Raw genomic sequence first — 23,395 nt, 5'->3', positions numbered from 1 at the left:
ATATGCACTAAAATGTCTCAAATGAAAAAAAATCTTCATAGACACTGCATTAGAAAATTCTAAAATTGATTAAAAAAAAATACAAATCCCCTCAATACCCCATAATGAAAAAGTAAATTTGTTGACCCCTACCCCGGTCAACTGCCCTGCATCCCCACAGCAACTCGCCAAAGCCTCCCCATTTCACCTTCACGCAAATCCAGATAGCTGATATTCTGAAAGAGCTGCAAAATCTGGACCCCTACAAATCAGCCGGGCTAGACAATCTGGACCCTCTCTTTCTAAAATTATCTGCCGAAATTGTGGCAACCCCTATTACTAGCCTGTTCAACCTCTTTCGTATCGTCTGAGATCCCCAAAGATTGGACAGCTTCCGCGGTCATCCCCCTCTTCAAAGGTGGAGACACTCTAGACCGAAACTGCTACAGACCTAAATCTATCCTACCCTGCCTTTCTAAGGTCTTCAAATCCAAGTAAACAAACAGATCACTGACCATTTCGAATCCCACCGTACCATCTCCCCTATGCAATCTGGTTTCAGAGCTGGTCATAGGTGCACCTCAGCCACGCTCAAGGTCCTAAACGATATCATAACTGCCATCAATTAGAGACAATACTGTGCAGCCGTATTCATCGACCTAGCCAAGGCTTTCGACTCTGTCAATCACTACATTCTAAATCGGCAGACTCAACAGCCTTGGTTTCTCAAATAACTGCTTTGCCTGGTTCACCAACTACTTCTCTGATAGAGTTCAGTGTATCAAATCGGAGCGCTTGTTGTCCGGACCTCTGGCAGTCTCGATGGGGGTGCCACAGGGTTCAATTCTCAGGCCGACTCTCTTCTCTGTATACATCAATGGATGTCCCTCTTGCCGCTTGTGATTTTCCGATCCACCTCTTAGCAGACGACACCAATCTGTATACTTCTGGCCCTTCTTTGGACACTGTGCTAACTAACCTCCTGACAAGCTTCAATGCCATACAACTCTCCTTCCGTGGCCTCCAACTGCTCTTAAATGCAAGTAAAACTAAATGCATGCTCTTCAACCGATCGCTGCACAAAGCTGCCCGCCCATCCAGCATCACTACTCTGGACGGTTCTGACTTAGAATATGTGGACAACTACCTAGGTGTCTGGTTAGACTGTAAACTCCCCTTCCAGACCCACATTAAGCATCTCCAATCCAAAACAAAATCTAGAATCGGCTTTCTATTTCGCAACAAAGCACCTTTCACGCATGCTGCCAAACATACTCTCGTAAAACTGACTATCCTACCGATACTCGACTTCGGCGATGTCATTTACAAAACAGCCTCCAACACTTTACTTAACAAATTGGATGAAATCTATCACAGTGCCATCCGTTTTGTCACCAAAGCCCCATATACTACCCACCACTGTGACCTGTACGCTCTCGTTGGCTGGCCCTCGCTTCATACTCGTCACCAAACCCACTAGCTCCAGGTCATCTACAAGTCTCTGCTAGTTAAAGCCCCGCCTTATCTCAGTTCACTGGTCACCATAGCAGCACCCACCCACAGCACGAGCTCCAGCAGGTATATTTCACTGGTCAACCCCAAAGCCAATTCCTCCTTTGGCCGCCTTTCCTTCCAGTTCTCTGCTGCCAATGACTGGAACGAACTGCAAAAATCACTGAAGCTGAATACTCATTTCTCCCTCACTAACTTCAAGCACCAGCTGTCAGAGCAGCTGTACATAGCCCATCTGTAAATAGCCCATCCAACTACCTCATCCCCATACTGTATTTATTTATTTTGCTCCTTGGCACCCCAGTATCTCAACTTGCACATTCATCTTCTGCACATCTATCACTCCAGTGTTTAATTGCTATATCGTAATTACCTCACCACTATGGCCTATTTATTGCCTTACCTCCCTTATCTTACCTCATTTGCACACACTGTATATAGACTTCTTCTACTGTATTATTGACTGTATGTTTCTTTATTCCATGTGTAACTCTGTGTTGTTATATGTGTCGAACTGCTTTGCTTTATCTTGCCCAGGTCGCAATTCTAAATGAGAACTTCTTCTCAACTAGCCTACCTGGTTAGATAAAGGTGAAATTAAAAAAAATCTGAAATGTAAAAAAAATTACAAATATTTATAATTTTTTGGTAAAAAAATATATATAATAACATTTACATAAGTATTCAGACCCTTTACTCAGTACTTTGTTGAAGCACCTTTGGCAGTGATTACAGCCTTGAGTCTTCTTCGGTATGACGCTACAAGCTTGGCACACCTGTATTTGGGGAGTTTCTCCCATTCTTGAAATCATCTCAAGCACTGTAAGGTTGGATGGGGAGCGTTCCTGCACAGCTATATTCAGGTCTCTCTAGAGATGTTCGATCGGTTCAAGTCCGGGTTGTGGCTGGGCCACTCAAGGACATTCAGAGACTTGTCCCGAAGCCACTCCTGTGTTGTCTTGGCTGTGTGCTTAGGGTCGTTGTCCTGTTGGAAGGTGAACCTTCACCCCACTCTGAGGTCCTGAGTGCTCTGGAGCATTGCTCTCTACTTTGCTCTGTTCATCTTTCCCTTTATCCTGACTAATCTCCCAGTCCCTGCCGCTGAAAAACATCCCCACAGCATGATGCTGCAACCACGCTTCACCGTTGGATGGTGCCAGGTTTCCTCCAGAAGTGACGCTTGACATTCAGGCCAAAGTTCAATCTTGGTTTTATCAGACCAGAGAATCCTGTTTCTCATGATATGAGAGTCCTTTAGGTGCCTTTTGGCAAACTCCAAGCGAGCTGTCATGTGCCTTTTACTGAGAAGTGGCTTCCGTCTGGCCACTCTACCATAAAGGCCTGATTGGTGGAGTGCTGCAGAGTTGGTTGTCCTTCTGGAAGGTTCTCCCATCTCCACAGAATAACTCTGGAGCTCTGTCAGAGTGACCATCGGGTTCTTGGTCACCTCCCTGACCAAGGCCCTTCTACCCAGATTGCACAGTTTGGCAGGGCGGCCCGGTCTAAGAAGTCTTGGTGGTTCTAAACGTCTTCCATTTAAGAAAGATGGAGGTCACTGTGTTCTTGGTGACCATCAATGCTGCAGAAATGTTTTGGTACCCTTCCCCAGATCTGTTCCTCGACACAATCCTGTCTCAGTGCTCTACGGACAATTCCTTCAACCTCAGGGCTTGGTTTGTTCTCTGACATGAACTGTCAACTGTGGGACCTTATATAGACAAGTGTGTGCATTTCTAAATCATGTCCAATCAATTGAATTTACAACAGGAGGACTCAAATCAAGTTGTAGAAACAACATTTCGAGTCTCATCGCTGGGTCTGAATACTTATGTAGGTATTTCAGTTTGTATTTTTATATAAATAAGTATTGTGTGCAGATTAAACAAATAAAAAATCTATCCATTTTTGATTAAGGCTGTAACGTAACAAAATGTGGAAAAAGTGAAGGGGTCTGAATACTTTCCGAATGCACTGTATGTGATTAAATCAATATTACTTTTGTATTTATTACTCATCTTCCTCAATGAAAACAAAAGGAATCACAGTAGCCTATCTATATAAGAGCAATCTCTATAAAAGCAGTAGGAGAATGTCTTGTGTGCAAGGGCAATAATGTTCACTGAGTCCTTTGAAAGACCCCTTCTGAAACCTAAGTGATCAAAGGAAGACAAGGTACCCCATGAAGACATTGAAAATGAGGACAAGATAGTAAAAGCATACCTGTGAACCTTGAATAATTTTTATGAGAACCACTTCTAGGGTTGGGCGATGTCAACCTTCGTGCTATCGTGATTATGTACCCATAAAACATTTACGTGATAATGCCCGAGAAGCCTGTGTTTGGAGGATATATTGGCACTGGTGTTGTTAGGCTTGAGACGAAGTCGAGTGCCGGCAAACCGTACCAATATATCCTCCAAACACCAGCTTTGAGGGCATTATCACTTTTATACGATGGGTTACCAACATATTGAAAATGAATGATATATTTTCATTAAAACACGTTATTTTGATTAATTTATTCATACTATTTCATCCTTCCACAAGATATAGTCCCGACAAAAATCTAGGGTTGCTACCCAAGCCGGCTGGTTGTTCATTCTATCGGTTCGGTTGCTAGAGACACGACACAGTTGTTAAGTCTTTTTGTTCTGTATCTATGGATGCGACCCAGTTGTTCGTTCTAAATGTTCCATTGCCATACTGGCTAGCATATTTCTTATCCCTTATTTGCTAGCTAGCCAACTACGGCTAACTTATAGTCACGTCAAAAAGTGCAGCCAGAATAACAGCAAAGTAGCCGCATTTGCATTTGTTTAAGCTGTTTTCTAGTAACATTTATTTGGATACATCCATAACAGAGCTAATGAGGCGTGATTTCGCCTGGCATAGAAAATGGGCTCACTCGTCAGGACACTGTTATTCAGAGGAACTAGTCAACAACACAGCTAACACAATCATTTCAACCTGAAGCTGGAAAGACTGCAAACTAGCTGCACTTTGTTTAGTTTTACCTTTTTTCAATTGACATTTCTTTGTATAAATCTATAAAAATGCCAGCTGATTCAAGATTTCGAGAAACGCTGCCTGCCTGTCTGTCTCGTCCAGACACATTCCTTAGTATGAGACAGCTGGAGATCGAATATTAAAACAATGTTGCAAATCTCTGAGAGACAGACAGCAATGTTTATACAAATCTCTGTTGTTGAAAACTAAACATTAGTCTAAAAGAAATCTGAGATAATGTCTAGTTACTTTTTAGTGGAGATCAAGTTTATAAATTGCTTGGCTGGGCTGATGAGACAGTGGATTTCTCAGTCAGATGGAACAGAGTAAATAGGCATTTTAGCCGGAGGTAACTTGTGGAATATACAGTCTGGAATATGGTTTTAACCAAATCAACATTCAGGATTAGACCCACTTGTTGTATAATGTGATATTCGAGGGGGGTTGGCCCACAACTGACTTCGTCACTCTTTTGTCGCAGAGAATTTTGCTGCTACATCACGAAATTCAAATGAGCCTCCATGCGGGGGCAGTCGAGTCATTAGGACAAGGGGTTCCTATCAAAATCATTTTCGATCTCGCTCACTCAAAACGCTAGGTCTAGGTCCTATTACTGCAATTTTCAACTGTACACAAATGTACAATGCCTTCATAAAGTATTCACACCCCTTTACTTTTTACACATTTTGTTGTGTTGCAGCCTGAATTTAAAATTGATAAAATGTGGATTGTTCTGTCACTGGCCTACACACAATACTCCATAATGTCAAAGTGTAAATATGTTTAGGCATTTTTACAAATTAATTAAAAAGAAAAGCTGAAATGTCTCCCCCTTTCAACTCCTTTGTTATAGCAAGCCTAAATAAGTTCAGGAGTAAAAAATGTGCTTAACAAGTCACATAATAAATTGCATGGACTCACTCTGTGTGCTATAATAGTGTTTAACATGATTTTTGAATGACTACTTCATCTCTGTACCCTACACATACAGATAATTGTAAGGTCCACAGTTGAGCAGTGAATTTCAAACACAGATTCAACCACAAAGACAAGGGAGGATTTTCCAATGTGGTAGCTGGGTAAAAAAAAAAAAAAAAGCAGACATTGAATATCACTTTGAGCATGGTGAAGTTATTATTTATGCTTTGGGTGGTGTATCAATACACCTAGTCAGTACAAAGATACAGCCGTCTTTCCTAACTCAGTTGCCGGAAAAGGAAACTGCTCAGAGATTTCACTATGAGGCCAATAGTGACTTTAAAAAAGTTTGAGTTTAATGGCTGCGATAGGAGAAAACTGAGGATGGATCAACAACATCATAGTTACACCGCAATACTAACTTAATTGACAGAGTGAAAATAAAAAAGCCTGTACAGAACAAAAATATTCCAAAACATACATCCTGTTTGCAACAAGGCACTAAAGTAATACTGCAAAAAATTTGGCAAAGCAATACATGTTTTGTCCTGAATACAAAGTATTGGATTTGCCCCAAGCATAACACATTACTGAGTACCACTCTCTATATTTTCAAGCATAGAGGTGGCTGCATCATGTTATGGGTATGGATGTGATTGTTAAGGACTGGGGAGTTTCAGGATAAAAAAAATTACAGAATTGAGCTAAGCACAGGTAAAATCCTAGAGGAAAACCTGGTTCAGTATGCTTTCCACCAGACACTGGGAGATTATTGTCCTGCTGAAAGGTGAATTAACCTAAAACACAAGGCCAAATATACACTGGAGTTGCTCACCAAGAAGACTGTGAATGTTCCTGAGAGGCCGAGTTACAGTTTTGACTCAAATATGCTTGAAAATATATGGTAAGACCTGAAAATGGTTGTCTAGCAATGATCAACAACCAATTTGACAGAGCCTGAATATTTTTTTTAAGAACAATGGGCAAATGTTGCACAATCCAGGTGTGGAAAGCTCTGAGACTTAACCAGAAAATACCTACAGCTGTAATCGCTGCCAAAAGGTGATTCTAACATGTATTGACTCCGGGGGTTGAATACTTATCAAGATAGTTTTATTTTTAGATTTTTTTTACAAATAATTTTTATAATAAAAAAAATGTGTGTAGATCGTTGATAGAAAAAATTAAACCCACTTTGTAACAAAATATGTAAAAAGTCATGGGGTGTGAATACTTTGAAGACACTGTAATTATGTTTTTTGGTGGATTGAAAGCCTGTATTGTGTCACTTTATTATTTAAGCTCATAAAGCTGTCAAGATGTTTATGCATTTGAGCCTAAGATGATTTTGTTGAGCTGAGACACTTTTCTTTGATGTGTAAATTATCCGATTACTCTTTTTACTTCTTGGAAAAATTTTAATAAATGCAATTAACCTGTGGGCCTAATGTAGACTCAGGCTGGTCACTAGATCGCCCAGCAGTCATGATGCTCAGTGCTGGAGCGCGCTGCTTAGACCACTGCGCTCCGGCAGTTCACAATGCTCTGGCAAGCACTAAGAATAATGATGATTCATAGGTGTGCCGTTTTTAATGACTTTGTTTTAAGCCTTCCCCAAACCATAGCCCTTATGAATTCAGAATTAATTCCTAAACTTTGAGGTTTTTTCTGTTTTAACCCTGTAACCACATGGAATTAATAGTTACATATCGGGACATTATTTTTGATGATATATCGTATCGTTTTGAGATTATCACAATATAATTTTTGCACTAGTTGGCTGTATCTGTACCAAAACTTTTATTTTTCCTTCATAGCTTGTTCTCTCTTCTTTTTAAATAGGGAGTCAATTTATTTTCAGCAATTTTATTTCCTTGACTGATCAAAACTCGTTTTCTCATGGCTCTCTCGTACCTCTGCAGCAGACATAAGTAAGCAATATTTTTGGAACATCGAATCACAATAAAAATCACAGTATCGAATCGCAATACATATCGTATCGGCACCTAAGTATCGTGACAAGATCGTATCTTAAGGTCCCTGGCAATTCCCAGCCTACTGTTGCCAACCCTTAGTAAACTTTTGGAAAAAATGGTGTTTGACCAGATACAATGCTATTTTATAGTAAAAAAAAAAAATTGACAACAGAATTTCAGTAAGCTTATAGGGAAGGACATTCAACAAGTACAGCACTTACACAAATGACTGATGATTGGCTGAGAGAAATTGATGAAAAATAATGTGGATAAAGAGTTACCTGTCTAACACATGGAGTGTTCTTTAATGGAAGTCTCTCCAAAAAAATCCAGGTAGAATCAGGAATTCCCAAGAGCAGCTGTCTAGGCCCCTTACTTTTTTTCAATCTTTACTGACGACATGCCACTGGCTTTGAGTAAAGCCAGTGTGTCTATGTATGTGGATGACTCAACACTTTACATGTCAGCTACCACAGCAACTGAAATGACTGCAACACTTAACAAAGAGCTGCAGTTAGTTTCAGGATGGGTGGCAAGGAATAAGTTAGTCCTCAATATTTCAAAAACTAAAAGCATTGCATTTGAGAAAAATAATTCACTAAACCTTATACCTCAACAAAATCTGTGGAAATTGAGAACGTTGAGGAGACTAAACTGCTTGGAGTAACCCTGGATTGTAAACTGTCATGGTCAAAACATATTGATACAACAGTAGCTAGGATGCGGAGAAGTCTGTCCATAATAAAGCGCTGCTCTGCATTCTTAACAGCACTATCAACAAGGCAGGTCCTACAGGCCCTAGTTTTGTCGCACCTGGACTACCGTTCAGCCGTGTGGTCAGGTGCCACAAAGAGGGACTTAGGAAAATTGCAATTGGCTCAGAACAGGGCAGCACGGCTGGCCCTTGGATGTACACAGAGAGCTAACATTAATAATATGCATGTCAGTCTCTCCTGGCTCAAAGTGGAGGAGAGACTGACTTCATCACTACTTGTATTTGTGAGAGGTATTGACATGTTGAATGTACCGAGCTCTCTGTTTGAACTACTAACACACAGCTCGGATACCCGTGCATACCCCACAAGACATGCCACCAGAGGTCTCTTCTTAGGCTAATTGAGGCTATTTTGCTGCGCTCTGCTTGCTCCTTGTCTCAACAACTCCAGTCATATGAAACGGCCTTCTCATTTAGCCAACTTAATTCCGTAACTGTAATTTCATTAGAAATCTCCCACTTCACTTGCTACACATGGAGCCTCTGACAGTAGTGCTGCTTTGGTTAAAAGTATAATAGTCAAATGTACAGGGTTACAGGTATAAATACAGGGTCCAGTAAAAATCTTAAGCTCTGAGCTCCAACAATGCAGATCAAAGTGAAATAAAAACAATAAATGTAATAAAGAATATAAATAAAACATAAACACACTAACACGTTTTACACATGGTGCTCCTGTACCGCGTCTTAGTGATGGAAGCAGGGAGAACAGGCCATGGCTCGGGTGGCTTGGATCCCTGATTATCTTCTTGGCCTTCTTGCGACACCTGGTGTTGTAGGTGTCCTGGACAGCAGTCCGTGTGTACCTAATGGTGCGTTCGGCTGAGCGTACCACCCTCTGTAGTGCCTTGCGGTCAGCGGCGGCAGAGTTGCCGTACCAGGCTGCGCTCAATGGTGCTCCTGTAGAACACCGTGAGGGCCCTCTAAGAAAATAGTACTATGACTACGGGCGGGTGAACCGGAGTGGAGAGCTTGAATTATTTCAGACAGTTCAGTCAGAAAACACAATATGCCAATTAGAAGCCTATTTTTGTGTATTTTAGGGTACTTTTTCATACTAGAATACTTTGACCTCAAATTGCGTGCATGGTACGCTAAATTTGTACAGGTTGGCAAGTCTGTAAAAGTGTAGGCACAAGCGTGTCAGCTACAGGAGTGGGTGCCATCTGTGTAACAACAGCACAAACCGTCATTCTGTTACCAAACTTTGAATCTGCACTGTTCTTCAAGTAAATGTGTTTTTGTAAAAATTTCTGTGGAAATTGTTAAAAGTAGTCGTTGAGTATAGTGGTATGGTTTGTTTAACTTAAAACATTGTTTTTTTGTTTGACATACATTTTTTAAAGTAACAAATCTGAGTCTCCGCATCACTCTGTTATCATGGAATTTCCAATATCCTATATGACGACCTTACAAACAATGGGAGGCGTGGCATCATAGCTTGATACATACAGTATAGGCTAAAGTATGTTACCATATACCGTGCATCTGCATCTTATTTCAAATCAATCTTTACCTTACCTGTTATTTAAGACTTCCAGCATATGCTTTTAGAAAGTGAATCATTTCCATCAGCGCATTGTATTTAGAGAGTTGCGACAATGGGGTAGTCAGAGATGCTGCACTGGGGGCATATTGTTCACGTAACTAATGCAGCCTGTCATTGTAGGTTTTTAGCTGATACACTGGAAGCGTATCCCGGAAGAAACAGAAGCTAAACTTTATCATGTGTTTACCATGAGTCAATTTGGATCAAACAGATAATGTTAACGATGGGAGTGGCTTCACATTGAAATCCAAGGAAATTGTCCACAAGATTCCAATCTTTGACACATGAAACTGCATTGCAGAAAATCCACTATGCCCTAGAATTGAATTCTGGCCTTATAGTATTTTTTCCCTTGTAGCCCAGTAGAAAAGCTTGGCCTACCTTGTTAGACCACTTGTATGCCTGAAGGAGCTGACTGTACAGCGGGGTCTTGTCCTGAACTGGGTCCAGACTCAACAGGCCACTGTTGTGAAGGGGATGACTCTCTGAAGGTCTGCCAACCAGGGTACTGAGGCGTTCCAATTCACTACATAAGTACATAGAATAGCAGCTGTTAGAATAGGCTTGTATTTCACTTCAACACAAGGATGGGCAATTTTGATTGGGCTGGGGGCCACAAAAAAATCTGAACTCATTATGGGGGCCGCAGTGGATCGCAGGTCTGGGTACCCACATCCATACCCACACATGCAGTCAGAGCCTAGCATTTAGCTACCCCCCATTTTTATTTTTACAGCTAATTTCCTGCTATTCTACACATTTTGCCATTAGGTGGAGAGAAGTGTTTGTAGTTTATAATATATGTGATTGAGAGTGACTACCCCGTTCGGTATTTCGACCATGATCACTACAAATTTAGATATCCGGCCGTTAGACTTACTAACCAATCTCAGAAATGTGGGCTAATTGAGTGTGTGTGTGGGGTGAGGCTGCCATCCCTGCTTCAAAACATACGATTTGTTTCTTATTTTGTATTTATCCTTGAACCAGAAAGGTCACATTGCAGATTTCTCTCTTTTACAAGTGAGCCCTGGCCAAGAAAGCAGCATATAGTAAACACAACATAAAACACAACATATTAAACATAACAATGAATGGAAGTTAACAGAGGAAAGCCCATAAGAGAGCTTAAAAGAGCAGGTTTAAAACACATGCAATTTGTGGTCAGCAGGCCTATAATCTGTCATTTAACATTATCAAATCGGATTCAATTAATCTAGTTTCCAAGATGTATTCCAAGACGATGGGGCAGCTGCCCTAAAATGGCCTTATAGACAAACGTACTATAAGGATGGCCATCCTGCTAACTGATATAAGGTACAGTGATGTTTAAGAGGTCTTGTGTTTGTTACAAATCTAACTACAGCATGGTAGGTGTTTCTAGTGTGTGCAGGTAAAACCATGGGGCATTCATGTAAAGAATATCATCATAGTCCAGCAAAGGCTGCAACATTGTCTTTTCTAGCTTGAAATAAAACCTTTCCTAAAGAAAAAGCCCAGATTAAGTTGAAACTTTTTTGTGGGGTTTAAAATACAGAGCTTCATCAAGGTGAAATCCCAAGTACTTGTACAAGGACACCACCTCTATTGGCTTGTTTGAGTGAGTATCTGAGGCAGAGTAGGGGGTTGCTTTGAACAGAAAAAGGTTGTTGGACAACAAACGCTTCCTACAATTTGAGAAATGCCTTAACTAGTGTGGGATCAGTCCTATAGATAAGCCTTCCCTGTAGCTCAGTTGGTAGAGCATGGTGTTTACAACACCAGGGTTGTGGGTTCGATTCCCACGGGGGGCCAGCACAGAAAAAAAAAAAAAGTATGATATGTATGAAATGTATGCATTCACTACTGTAAGTCGCTCTGGATAAGAGCGTCTGCTAAATGACTAAAATGTAAAAAAAAAAAAAATGTAAATGTAAATCTGCATATACACTGAGTGTACAAAACATTAGGAACATCTGCTCTTTCCATGACATAGGCTGACCAGGTGAAAGCTATGATCCCTTATTGATGTCACTTGTTAAATCCACTTCAAATCAGTGTAGATGAAGTGGAGGAGACAGGTTAAAGAAGGATTTTTATGTCTTCAGAAAATTAAGACATGGACTGTGTATATGTTCCATTCAGAGGGTGAATGAGCAAGACAAAAGTTAAGTGCCTTTGAATGGGGTATGGTAGGTGCCAGGCGCACCGGTTTGAGTGTGTCAAGAACTGAAACACTGCTGTGATTTTCACGCCAACAGTTTCCCGTGTGTATAAAGAATGGTCCACCATGCAAAGGGCATCCAGGCAACTTGACACAACTGTGGGAAGCATTGGCGTCAACATATGCCAGCATCCCTGTGGAACGCTTTCGACATTTGTAGATTCCCTACCCTGACGAATTGAGGCTGTTCTGATGGCAAAAGGGGTTGCAACTCAATATTAGGAAGGTGTTCCTAATGCTTGTACACTCAGTGTAGATGTACCTTCTCATTAGCTATTTTTTCACACCAGTCATAAATAATGAACAATAATGGCCCAAGAATGGAACCCTGCGGCACTCAAGTATTTAAAGAAAGCTTGTCAGAAGTCATGCCATCAACCTGTACACATTGTGATCAAAGACTAACAAAATCATTAAACCAACAAAAAGCTTTACTTGAAAGGCCTATGTTTGACAAGCTCTGCATCAATATCTCAGTCTACGGTGTCAAACGCCTTAGACAAATCAATGAACAAAGCAACACAATGCTGTTTAGAATCAAGTGCTTCCAGTATTAGTGGTCGCCGTAGTAGTGCTGTGTGTTTTTCTAAATCCAGACAAACTTGTTCAGGACATTATTGGTGTATAAAAACTCCTTCAGCTACTCACCAACAAGTCAGGGCTCTGGACTGCAACCATTTAGTCACAATTTGTGACCCTTTGACTTGTCTGTGCGAGTAAAAAAAAAAATGTAATTGGTCGCATCAGTGCGAGCTGAACATTCATTACATGGTCACCTCACTCAAAAGTTTCAAACATCACATTTTTTGCCGGCTAAAACCATGATTTGGTCAATCAGGAAAGCGCATTACCCTCATGATTCCTGTAATGAAAGTGTCTACCCTGACCCTGGGCCTGTTGATGTGATGAGCAAGCCACGCTCTCTCTCTGTCTCCTCAGATGTGCAGTGAGGGATAGAGAAAAAGGCTTCTGATTGTATAACATTTGCGGGAAATACACACCTTTAGAAGCAACTGATGTTGTTCTCAGCTTTCTGCGGGTAGAATTTGTATTTGTCATCTCTAAATATATTTGATATGGCTTTAAGATACGGAGCGAGCAAAATGTGAAATTGTGTGTCAGCCATTGCGAGTGCATAGGGTAGCAGTGCAACGTTTTTTTAGGACATGACATTTACTGGTAGATTACGACTAGCATTGGGTATTATATTTTGTGTTAGTGATCTAGCTAATGTGTTCTGAGTTTCACTTCCTCATGTGGTGAAATAGCCCAAAAATGTACTAGCATATGATAATAGTGCACATAAAGATGTAGGCAAATTCATATTTACTAAACAACAAAATTTAGAAGATTCTGGAGCCCTATTTTAACAGCAAAATATAACAACCTATTGTCAAACCACAATTCACGATAATCACTTGACTTTCTTGCAGATCAAAATACAGTGCATTCGGAAAGTATTCAGAACCCCTGACTTTTTCCACATTTCTTATGTTACAGCCTAATTCTAAAAATGATTAGATTGTCATTTATAGGGTGTTGAATGTAGATTGATGAGGAGAATTGTTTTTGCAAAAACAGGTTTTTGTACATTTTGGCAAATGTATACGAATAAAAAAATGAAATCTCACATTTACACAAGTATTCAGACCCTTTACTCAGTACTCTGTTGAAGCACCTTTGGCATCAATAACAGCCTCAAGTCTTCATGGGTATGACGCTACAAGCTTGGCACACCTGTATTTGGGAAGTTTCTCCCATTCTTCTCTGCAAATCCTCTCAAACTCTGTCAGGTTGGATGGGGAGCGTCGCTGCACAGCTATTTTCAAGTCTCTCCAAAGATGTTCGAACGGGTTCAAGTCCGGGCTCTGGCTGGACCACTCAAGTACATTCAGAGACTTGTCCTGAAGCCACTCCTGCGTTGTCTTGGCTATGTGCTTAGGGTTGTTGTCCTGTTGGAAGTTGAATCTTCGCTGCAGTCTGAGGTCCTGAGTGAACCGGAGCAGGTTTTCATCAAGGATCTCTCTGTACTTTGCTCCGTTCATCTTTCCCTCGATCCTGACTAGTTTCCCAATCCCTGCCGCTGCAAAACATCCCCACAGCATGCTGCCACCACCATGCTTCACCATAGGGATGGTTCCAGGTTTCCTCCAGATGTGACGCTTGGCATTCAGGCCAAAGAGCTCAAGCTTGGTTTCATCCGACCAGAGAATCTTGTTTCTCATGGTCTAAGAGTCTTTAGGTGCCTTCTGGCAAACTCCAAGCGGGCTGTCATGTGCCTTTTACTGAGGAGTGACTTCTGTCTGGCCACTCTACCATAAAGGCCTGATTGGTGGAGTGCTGCAGAGATGGTTGTCCTTCTGGAAGGTTCTCCCATCTCCACAGAGAAACACTGGAGCTCTGTTAGAGTGACCATCGGGTTCTTGGTCACATCCCTGACCAAGGTGCTTCTCCCCTGACTACACAGTTTGGCTGGGCGGCCAGCTCTAGGAATAGTCTTGGTGGGTCCAAACGTCTTCCATTTAAGAATGATGGTGGCCACTGTGTTCTTGGGGATCTTCAATGCTGCAGACCTTTTTTGGTACCCTTCCCCAGATCTGTGCCTCAACACAATCCTGTCTCTGAGCTCTACGGACAATTCCTTCGACCTCATGCCTTGGTTTTGCTCTGACATGCACTGTCAACTGTGGGACCTTATATAGACAGGCGTGTGCCTTTGCAAATCATGTCCAATCAATTGAATTTACCACAGGTGGACACCAATCAAATTGAAGAAACATTTCAAGGATGATCAATGGGAAGCACCTGAGCTCAATTTCGAGTCTCATAGCAAAGGGTCTGAATACTTACGTAAATAAGGCATCTGTTTTTAATACATATGCAAAAAAATCGATAACTGTTTTGGCTGTGTCATTCTGCAGTATTTTGTGTAAATTGATGAGGATTTTAGAATAAGGCTGTAACGTAACAAAATGTGGAAAAAGTCAAGGGGTCTTAATACTTTCCGAATGCACTGTATCTTCAATCATGCATTCCTGCTTAGACATGTTAGATTAAACGTATTTATTGAATAGCCTACCATCTCAGTAGTCTGTTACACAGTCTAAAACACTGTGAATTACTTAATAAAAAGGAGATTCATATTTTTTTCTATTACGTGATGCCGTGGAAACAAATTGATGCGACCAAACCATGGACTGGTGACACCAACTGAAGTGTTTCAAGGACTTTGGCAAGAACAGAAAGTTTGGAAAGGGGACAGTAGTTTAGACTAGAAGGATCCCCATCCTTTAACACTGAGATCTTAAATCATCTAAGAACTACTAGACTATCCAAAGAAAATCGTGCACATGACAAATGCATAATATTTTCAATGAAGAGCCCATTTCTGCCTTTGTTAGGTAATAAATGATCCTGCATCAGCTACCAGGTTTATGTAACGTCGTTTTGGAGGCGCAAGGGTATGCATCTTTATTAAGATTTGTGTATGACTAAAGGAATATTAACTGAACAAAAATAAAACGCAACATGCAACAATTTCAAATACTTTACTGAGTTACAGTTCATTAAAGGAAAATCAGTCAATTGAAATCAATTAATTAGGCCCTAATCTATATATATGTCACACAATACAGACATGCATTTGCTGGTCATGGATAGCTCTAAAAGAAAGGTAGGGGCGTGGATCAGAAAACCAGTCAGTACCTGGTGGGACCACCATTTACCTCAAGCAGCGCGACATCTCCTTTGCACAGAGATGATCAGGGTGTTGATTGTGGCCTGTAAAATGTTGTCTCACTCCTCAATCGCTGTGCGAAGTTGCTGGATATTGGCGGGAACTGGAACACGCTGTCGTATACGTCGATCGAGAGCATCCCAAACATGCTCAATGGGTGACGTGTCTGAGTATGCAAGCCATGGAAGAACTGGGACATTTTCAGCTTTCAGGAATTGTGTACAGATCCTTGTGACATGGGGCAGTGCATTATCATGCGGAAACATGAGGTGATGGCGGCGAATGAATTGCGCGACAATGGGCCTCAGGACCTCGTCACGGTGCATTCAAATTGCCATCAATAAAATGCTATTGTGTTTGTTGTCCATAGCTTATGCCTCCCCATACTATAACCCCACCGCCACCATGGGGGACTCTGTTCACAACGTTGACATAAGCAAACGGCTCGCCCACACGATGCCATACACGCTGCCTGTCATCTGCCGGGTACAGTTGCAACCGGGATTCATCCGTGAAGAGCACACTTCTTCAGCATGCCAATGGCAATCGAAGGTGAGCATTTGCCTACTGAAGTCAGTTACAATTCAAACTGCAGTCAGGTCAAAATCATGGTGAGGATGACGAGCATGCAGATGAGCTTCCCTGAGACGGTTTGTGACAGAATGCGCAGAAATTCTTTAGTTATACAAACCCACAGTTTCATCAGCTGTCCGGGTGGCTGGTCTCAGATGATCCCAAAGGTGAAGAAGCCGGATGTGGAGGTCCTGGGCTAGTGTGGTTGCATGTGGTCTGCGGTTGTGAGGCCAGTTGGATGTGCCAAATTCTCTAAAACAACGTTGGAGGTGGATTATGGTAGAGAAAATAACATTCAATTCTCTGACAACAGCAGTGGTGGACAGTTAGTATGCCAATTGCAAGCTCCCTCAAAACTTGAGATATCTGTGGCATTGTGTTGTATGACAAAACTGCACATTTTAGAGTGGCCTTTTATTGTCCCCAGCACATGGTGCACCTGTGTAGGGTTACAAAGGGTTAGAAACTTTCCAGATATTTTCCATGGGAAGTTAAGCCCTTGAATTTTTGTTTGTCCACCCGCCTCTTGAGGATTGACCACAAGCTCTCAATGGGATTAAGGTCTGGGGATTTTCCTGGCCATGGACCCAAAATATCGATGTTTTGTTCCCCGAGCCACTTAGTTATCACTTTTTCCTTATGGCAAGGTGCTCCATCATGCTGGAAAAGGCATTGTTCGTCACCAAACTGTTCCTGGATTTTTGGGAGAAGTTGCTCTCAGAGGATGTGTTGGTACCAATCTTTATTCATGGCTGTGTTCTTAGGTAAAATTGTGAGTGAGCCCACTCCCTTGGCTGAGAAGCAACCCCGCACATGAATGGTCTCAGGATGCTTTACTGTTGGCATGACACAGGACTGATGGTAGTGCTCACCTTGTCTTCTCCGGACAAGCTTTTTTCCGGATGCCCCAAACAATCGGAAAGGGGATTCATCAGAGAAAATTACTTTACCCAGTCCTCAGCAGTCCAATCCCTGTACCTTTTGCAGAATATCAGTCTGTCCCTGATGTTTTTCCTGGAGAGAAGTGGCTTCTTTGCTGCCCTTCTTGACACCAGGCCATCCTCCAAAAGTCTTTGCCTCACTGTACGTGCAGATGCACTCACACCTGCCTGCTGCCATTCCTGAGCAAGCTCTGTACTGGTGGTTCCCCGATCCCGCAGCTGAATCAACTTCAGGAGACGGTCCTTGTGCTTGCTGGACTTTCTTGGGTGCCCTGAAGCCATCTTCACAACAATTGAACCGCTCTCCTTGAAGTTCTTGATGATCCGATAAATGGTTGATTTAGGTGCAATCTTACTGGCAGCAATATCCTTGCCTGTGAAGCCCTTTTTGTGCAAAGCAATGATGACGGCACATATTCCCTTGCAGGTAACCATGGTTGACAGAGGAAGAACAATGATTCCAAGCAGCACCCTCCTTTTGAAGCTTCCAGTCTGTTTTTTGAACTCAATCAGCATGACAGAGTGATCTCCAGCCTTGTCCTCATCAACACTCACACCTGTCTTAACGAGAGAATCACTGACATGATGTCAGCTGGTCCTTTTGTGGCAGGGCTGAAATGCAGTGGAAATGTTTTTGGGGGATTCAGTTCATTTGCATGGCAAAGAGGGACTTCGCAATTAATTGCAATTCATCGGATCACTCTTCATAATATTCTGGAGTATATGCAAATTGCCATCATACAAACTGAGGCAACAGACTTTGTAAAAATTTATATTTGTGTCATTCTCAAAACTTTTGGCCATGACAGCTGATTCTCAAGATCTTGCACACTAATGAGATGCTATTGAGCCCACACTACTACACTGTCTGAGCCAAGGACTACATGCTTTCTGGTAAGTTTTGATTACAATACTGGGTGGGGCGAATATATTTTATATGACATACATTTTCTTTGTGTTAACTAGTAAATAGCCTATAGTAAGTAGCCTACAGCAAAGTGTGTTTAAATCATTTCTAACAATTTATGCTAGTTAGTTTTTGCTACCATGTCGGATTTAGCTTGCTTGAACCTGCTAACTCAGGAGAGTTAAATCACCTGTTTCCATACATGTTTCATTTTAAAACATTTATCTTACAAAAGAGTTGTTTAATCTAACTGCTTAACTATTTCTCTGTACATGGAATTGTATTTTTTATTTTTTTACTCATTTCTTTCTAATCTTTACTGGAAAATACCACAGGCACTATCTGGATGTGTGATGACGTTTCACTGCAGCTAATGTAGAAGGAAAAGCTGTGTACATTTGCAAATACTGTGCCAAATCATGTGAAGAATGAAAACAACATGCAGAATCATCTGGCCAAGTGCATAAAGTTCCCTCAGAACAAGCAACCTCTGACAAAAGTCCCTCTACTCCTATTCGAGGTGAAAATGATGAATCAGACACCTTATCGATAGCAACAGCTCATGGTCCTCCTGGAATCAGAAGTTTGTGACTCAATAGAGGAATATAGACCAATGCTGATTAATGTTTTGCTCGAGCTATGTATGCAACTGGTTCACCTCTGACGCTCACAGACAATGTGTACTGAGCTGAAGGCAGTCATCATTTATCTTGGACCACAGAAGGTATTTGCACTGGTGACAGACAATGCTGTGAACATGAAGGCTGCTTGGTCCAAAGTGGAGGAGTCCTACCCTCACATCACACCCATTGGCTATGCTGCTCATGCATTGAATCTGCTCCTCAAGGACATCATGGCACTGAAAACAATGGATACACTCTACAAGAGAGCCAAGGAAGTGGTTAGGTATGTGAAGGGTCATCAAGTTGTAGCAGCAATCTACCTCACCAAGCAAAGTGAGAAGAATAAGAGCACCACATTGAAGCTGCCCAGCAACACCCGTTGGGGTGGTGTTGTCATCATGTTTGACAGGGAAAGGAGTCTCTCCAAGAAATGGCCATATCACAGTCTGCCGATATAGACAGCCCCATCAAGAGGATCCTCCTGGATGATGCATTTTGGGAGAGAGCGGTAAGCAGCCTGAAACTCCTGAAACCTATAGCAGTAGCCATTGCACGGATTGCGGGAGACAGTGCCATCCTGTCTGATGTTCAGACTCTGCTTGCAGATGTAAGAGAAGAAATCCGTACTGCCCTGCCCACTTCACTGTTGCTCCAAGCAGAGGAAACAGCAGTTCTGAAATACATCAAAAAGCGTGAAGACTTCTGCATGAAGCCCATACACACCGCAGCGTACATGTTGGACCCCAAGTATGCTGGCAAGAGCATCCTGTCTGGTGCAGAGATCAACAAGGCCTATGGTGTCATCACGACCGTGTCTCGCCGCCTTGGCCTAGATGAGGGCAAAGTTCTTGGCAGTCTGGCGAAATACACTTCTAAACAAGGGCTTTGGGATGAAAATGCAATATGGCAGTCGTGCCAACATATCTCATCAGCCACCTGGTGGAAGGGACTTAGTGGATCTGAGGCGCTTTCCCCTGTTGCCTCCACCATCCTCCAAATCCCACCAACATCAGCCGCCTCAGAGCGCAACTGGTCCTTGTTTGGGAACACACACACCAAAGCATGCAACAGGCTGACCAATACAAGGGTTGAAAAATTGGTGTCCATCCGGGCAAATTTGAGGCTTTTTGAGCCTGACAATGAGCCATCCTCAACAACGTTGGAAAGTGACGGTAAAGATGAGGTCTCAGAGTCTGATGTTCAAGAGGTGGACATTGAGGAGGTTCAGGGAGAAGACATGGGAGCCTGAGAGGAAGACAACCACAGCTTTAGTTTGTAGACTCCTTTTACAGATGTTGAAAATGTTTTTGGGAGATACGATGGATCATTGGGGATCATTCAATATTCCCTTTCTTTTGTTGTCCAGTGAAATCATCCCATGTGAAGAGTCAACTCATTTAATTAAAGCTAAATTCGTAACTAAATAGTCTTTTTTATTTCTATTGGAAGGCTTTAATCATTTGCAATTATGTATAGTCATTAAATGTAAAAGGTTTATGTTTCTGTCTCCATATGACATGGTAAATATAGCCAATGCAAAAAACATCTACATGTAAATGGTATTAATATTACATTTGCATATATTTCTGTTAATTCCCATACATTCCAGTTAATTCCCACCTCTGAATATTCCCCAAAATGTGGAACCCTACACCTGTATAAGGATCATGCTCTTTAATCCGCTTCTTGATACAGTGCCTTGCAAAAGTATTCATCCCCCTTGACGTTTTTCCTATTTTATTGCATTATAACCTGTAATTTAAATTGATATTTATTTGAATTTCATGTAATGGACACACACAAAATTGTCCAAATTGGTGAAGTGAAATAAAAAAATAAAAAATGTTAACAATAATTCTACAAAAAAAAAATGGAAAAGTGGGGCATGCATACGTATTCACGCCCTTTGCTATGAAGCCCCTAAATAAGATCTGGTGCAACCAATTACCTTCAGAAGTCACATTATTTAATAAATTATGTCCACCTGTGTGCAATCTAAGTGTCACATGATCTCAGTATATATACAGCTGTTCTGAAAGGCCCCAGAGTCTGCAACACCACTAAGCTAGTGGCACCATGAAGACCAAGTAGCTCTCAAAACAGGTCAGCGACAAAGTTGTGGAGAAGTACAGATAAGGGTTGGGTTATAAAAAAAATATCCGAAACTTTGAACATCCCACAGAGTACCATTGAATACATTATTTTAAAAATTTAAAGAATATGGCACCAAAACAAACCTGCCAAGAAAGGGCCACCTACCAAAACTCATGGACCAGACAAGGAGGGCATTTAATCAGAAGCAACAAAGAGACCAAAGATAACCCTGCAGGAGTTGCAAAGCTCCGCAGCAGAGATTGGAGTATCTGTCCATAGGACCACTTTAAGACGTACACGCCACAGAGCTGGGCTTTATGGAAGACTGGCCAGGAAAAAGCCATTGCTTAAAGAAAAAAATAAGCAAACACATTTGGTGTTTGCCAAAAGGCATATGGGAGACTACCCAACCATATGGAAGAAGGTACTCCTGTCAGATGAGACTAAAATTTAGCTTTTTGGACATCAAGGAAAATGCTATGTCTGGCGCAAACCCAACCCCCCCATCCCCCTGAGAACACCATCCCGGCAGGGACTGGGAAACTGGTATGGGATGGATGGCGCTAAATACAGGGAAATTCTTGAGGGAAACCTGTTTCAGTCTTCTAGAGATTTGAGACTGGAACGGAGGTTCACCTTCCAGCAGGACAATGACCCTAGGCATACTGCTAAAGCAACACCTGAGTGGTTTAAGGGGAAACATTTAAATGGCCTAGTCAAAGTCCAGACCTCAATACAATTGAGAATCTGTGGTATGACTTAAAGATTGCTGTACACCAGCGGAACCCATCAAACTTGAAGGAACTGCAGAAGTTTTGCCTTGAAGAATGGGCAAAAATCTCAGTGGCTAGATGTGCCAAGCTTATAGAGACACCCCAAGAGACTTGCAGCTGTAATTGCTGCAAAATGTGGCTCTACAAAGTATTGAATTTTGGGGGGTGAATAGTTATGCACGCTCAAGTTCTGTTTTGTCATTTCTTGTTTGTTCCACAAAAAATATTTTGCATTTCAAAGTGGTAGGCATGTTGTTTAACTCAAATGATACAAACCCCCCCAAAAATCAATTTTAATTCCAGGTTGTAAGGAAACAAAATAGGAAAAATGCAAAGGTGGGTGAATAATTAGCAAGCCACTGTATGCCACACCTGTCAGGTGGATGAATTATCTTGAGAAATGCTAAATAACAGGGATGTAAACAAATTTGTATGCACAATTTGAGAGAAATAAGATTTTTGTGCATATGGAACATTTCTGGGATCTTTTATTTCAGCTCATGAAACCAACACTTAACATGTTGCGTTTATATTTTTGTTCAGTGTAGAAAAAAACTATTTTGCAGCATTGATGCACATTAGACCATTCCTTCTGGAAGTTTAACTTTTGCTTTCACATCAAAGTAATGTGAACTTAGCTAGCTACACGTTTCACAATGTGTAGGCCTAGACTTCAAAATTGAGGTGCCTACAAGAATGTCAGAGTACTGTTTTTTGCTAGCTAACGTTTAGTTGCTATGATATTTCACTTGCGCGCGTACACTTTATTTAGCTATGGTCTGTAAGCTAGGCTAACGTTGCACACACACCATTTACACTTCAGCCAAGTCATGGATACTAGCTAGTTGGAAGTAACTTTTTAGTTGGATAACATTCATTCCTCACGCCTATCTAGCACGCTAACTTGTGTGTTTACAGCAAAGATGTACCTAGCTAACGTTAGCACTTAACGTTACAGCTACTCACTTCAAGTCGCGATTCACAGACTGCAGGTTATCTTGAAACTCGGTAATAAAAACCTTTTCGCGTCCTTCGAGGGTTTCTTTGTTTTTCATCCCATCTTTCAGAGAGTCAAAAACCCTTGTTACACTTGAACGAAGTGCCTGAATAGCACTTATTGCTTGAGAAAATGCTTCTAAATTCACACCAACGTTCATTGCGTCCGCCATTTTTTCCGCACGCTGAGATGAACGTCGCATAAACACCGTCATCGAGATGCGGTGCGTAGCAAGGGAAATGTAGTTCTCTCTTTCCGTGCCTGCTGTCTTCTCATTTTCTTACTGCCAGTATACATTTCCCATTAAACTACTTCTTAAATCGTGTTTAACTACCTTTATATTGCTGTCTACAAACATTGTGCATTGTCAGTGTGCGTGTCTGTCTGTGACAATTTGGCCTCAGATGACCTGTAGAAATGTGTAGGCTGTTTACACCCATTGGTCTGTGTGGCCAGGCATCAGGACCATGGACAGCTCAACTTAGTGTTCTTCCATGAGAAGCCCCCTTTGATGCTGTTACTTCAATTACACCCACCCAGAAGTTGCAAATTAAGGGTTTTGGCTGCTTTTTTTAAAAATGTGTTTTTACTAATTGGGTATTAAGTAGGCTAATGCAATTGTCAACAATGTAAATAGCATAAGTTATAGTTTGCTAAAATTATACATATAAAAAACTATATAGCCAATTTTATAGGCAATTTATGTTTTGCTCAGAACTTGGGTGGCCAAATAAAATCAACCATGGCCAAATTTGGCCCGTGGTTGATTTTATTTGGCCACCCAGGTTTTCTGATATATATATATATATATATCCTATAAATTAGCTATTTTT

At 41.5% G+C, this 23,395-nt stretch overlaps 1 protein-coding gene across 2 annotated transcripts in view; it reads right to left on the bottom strand.

Annotated features, from left to right (window-relative positions):
* LOC115199784 (mediator of RNA polymerase II transcription subunit 27) overlaps positions 1–22,767 on the bottom strand; it is a 107,649-nt gene extending 84,882 nt beyond the window's left edge. For both annotated transcript variants that reach the window (XM_029762211.1, XM_029762212.1), the window contains exons 1-2: positions 22,532–22,767; positions 10,097–10,241 (exon numbers count right to left, since the gene is read on the bottom strand). In XM_029762211.1, the coding sequence (XP_029618071.1) occupies positions 10,097–10,241; positions 22,532–22,764 (378 nt within the window). In that variant the 5' untranslated portion in view covers positions 22,765–22,767. The remainder of the gene's footprint in view (positions 1–10,096; positions 10,242–22,531) is intronic.
* Between the last annotated feature and the right edge of the window lie 628 nt (positions 22,768–23,395).

Source organism: Salmo trutta, chromosome 9, assembly GCF_901001165.1.
Source record: "Salmo trutta chromosome 9, fSalTru1.1, whole genome shotgun sequence".
In the NCBI taxonomy this organism is placed as follows: domain Eukaryota; kingdom Metazoa; phylum Chordata; class Actinopteri; order Salmoniformes; family Salmonidae; genus Salmo; species Salmo trutta.
This window is presented reverse-complemented; position numbering and strand designations above follow the sequence as displayed.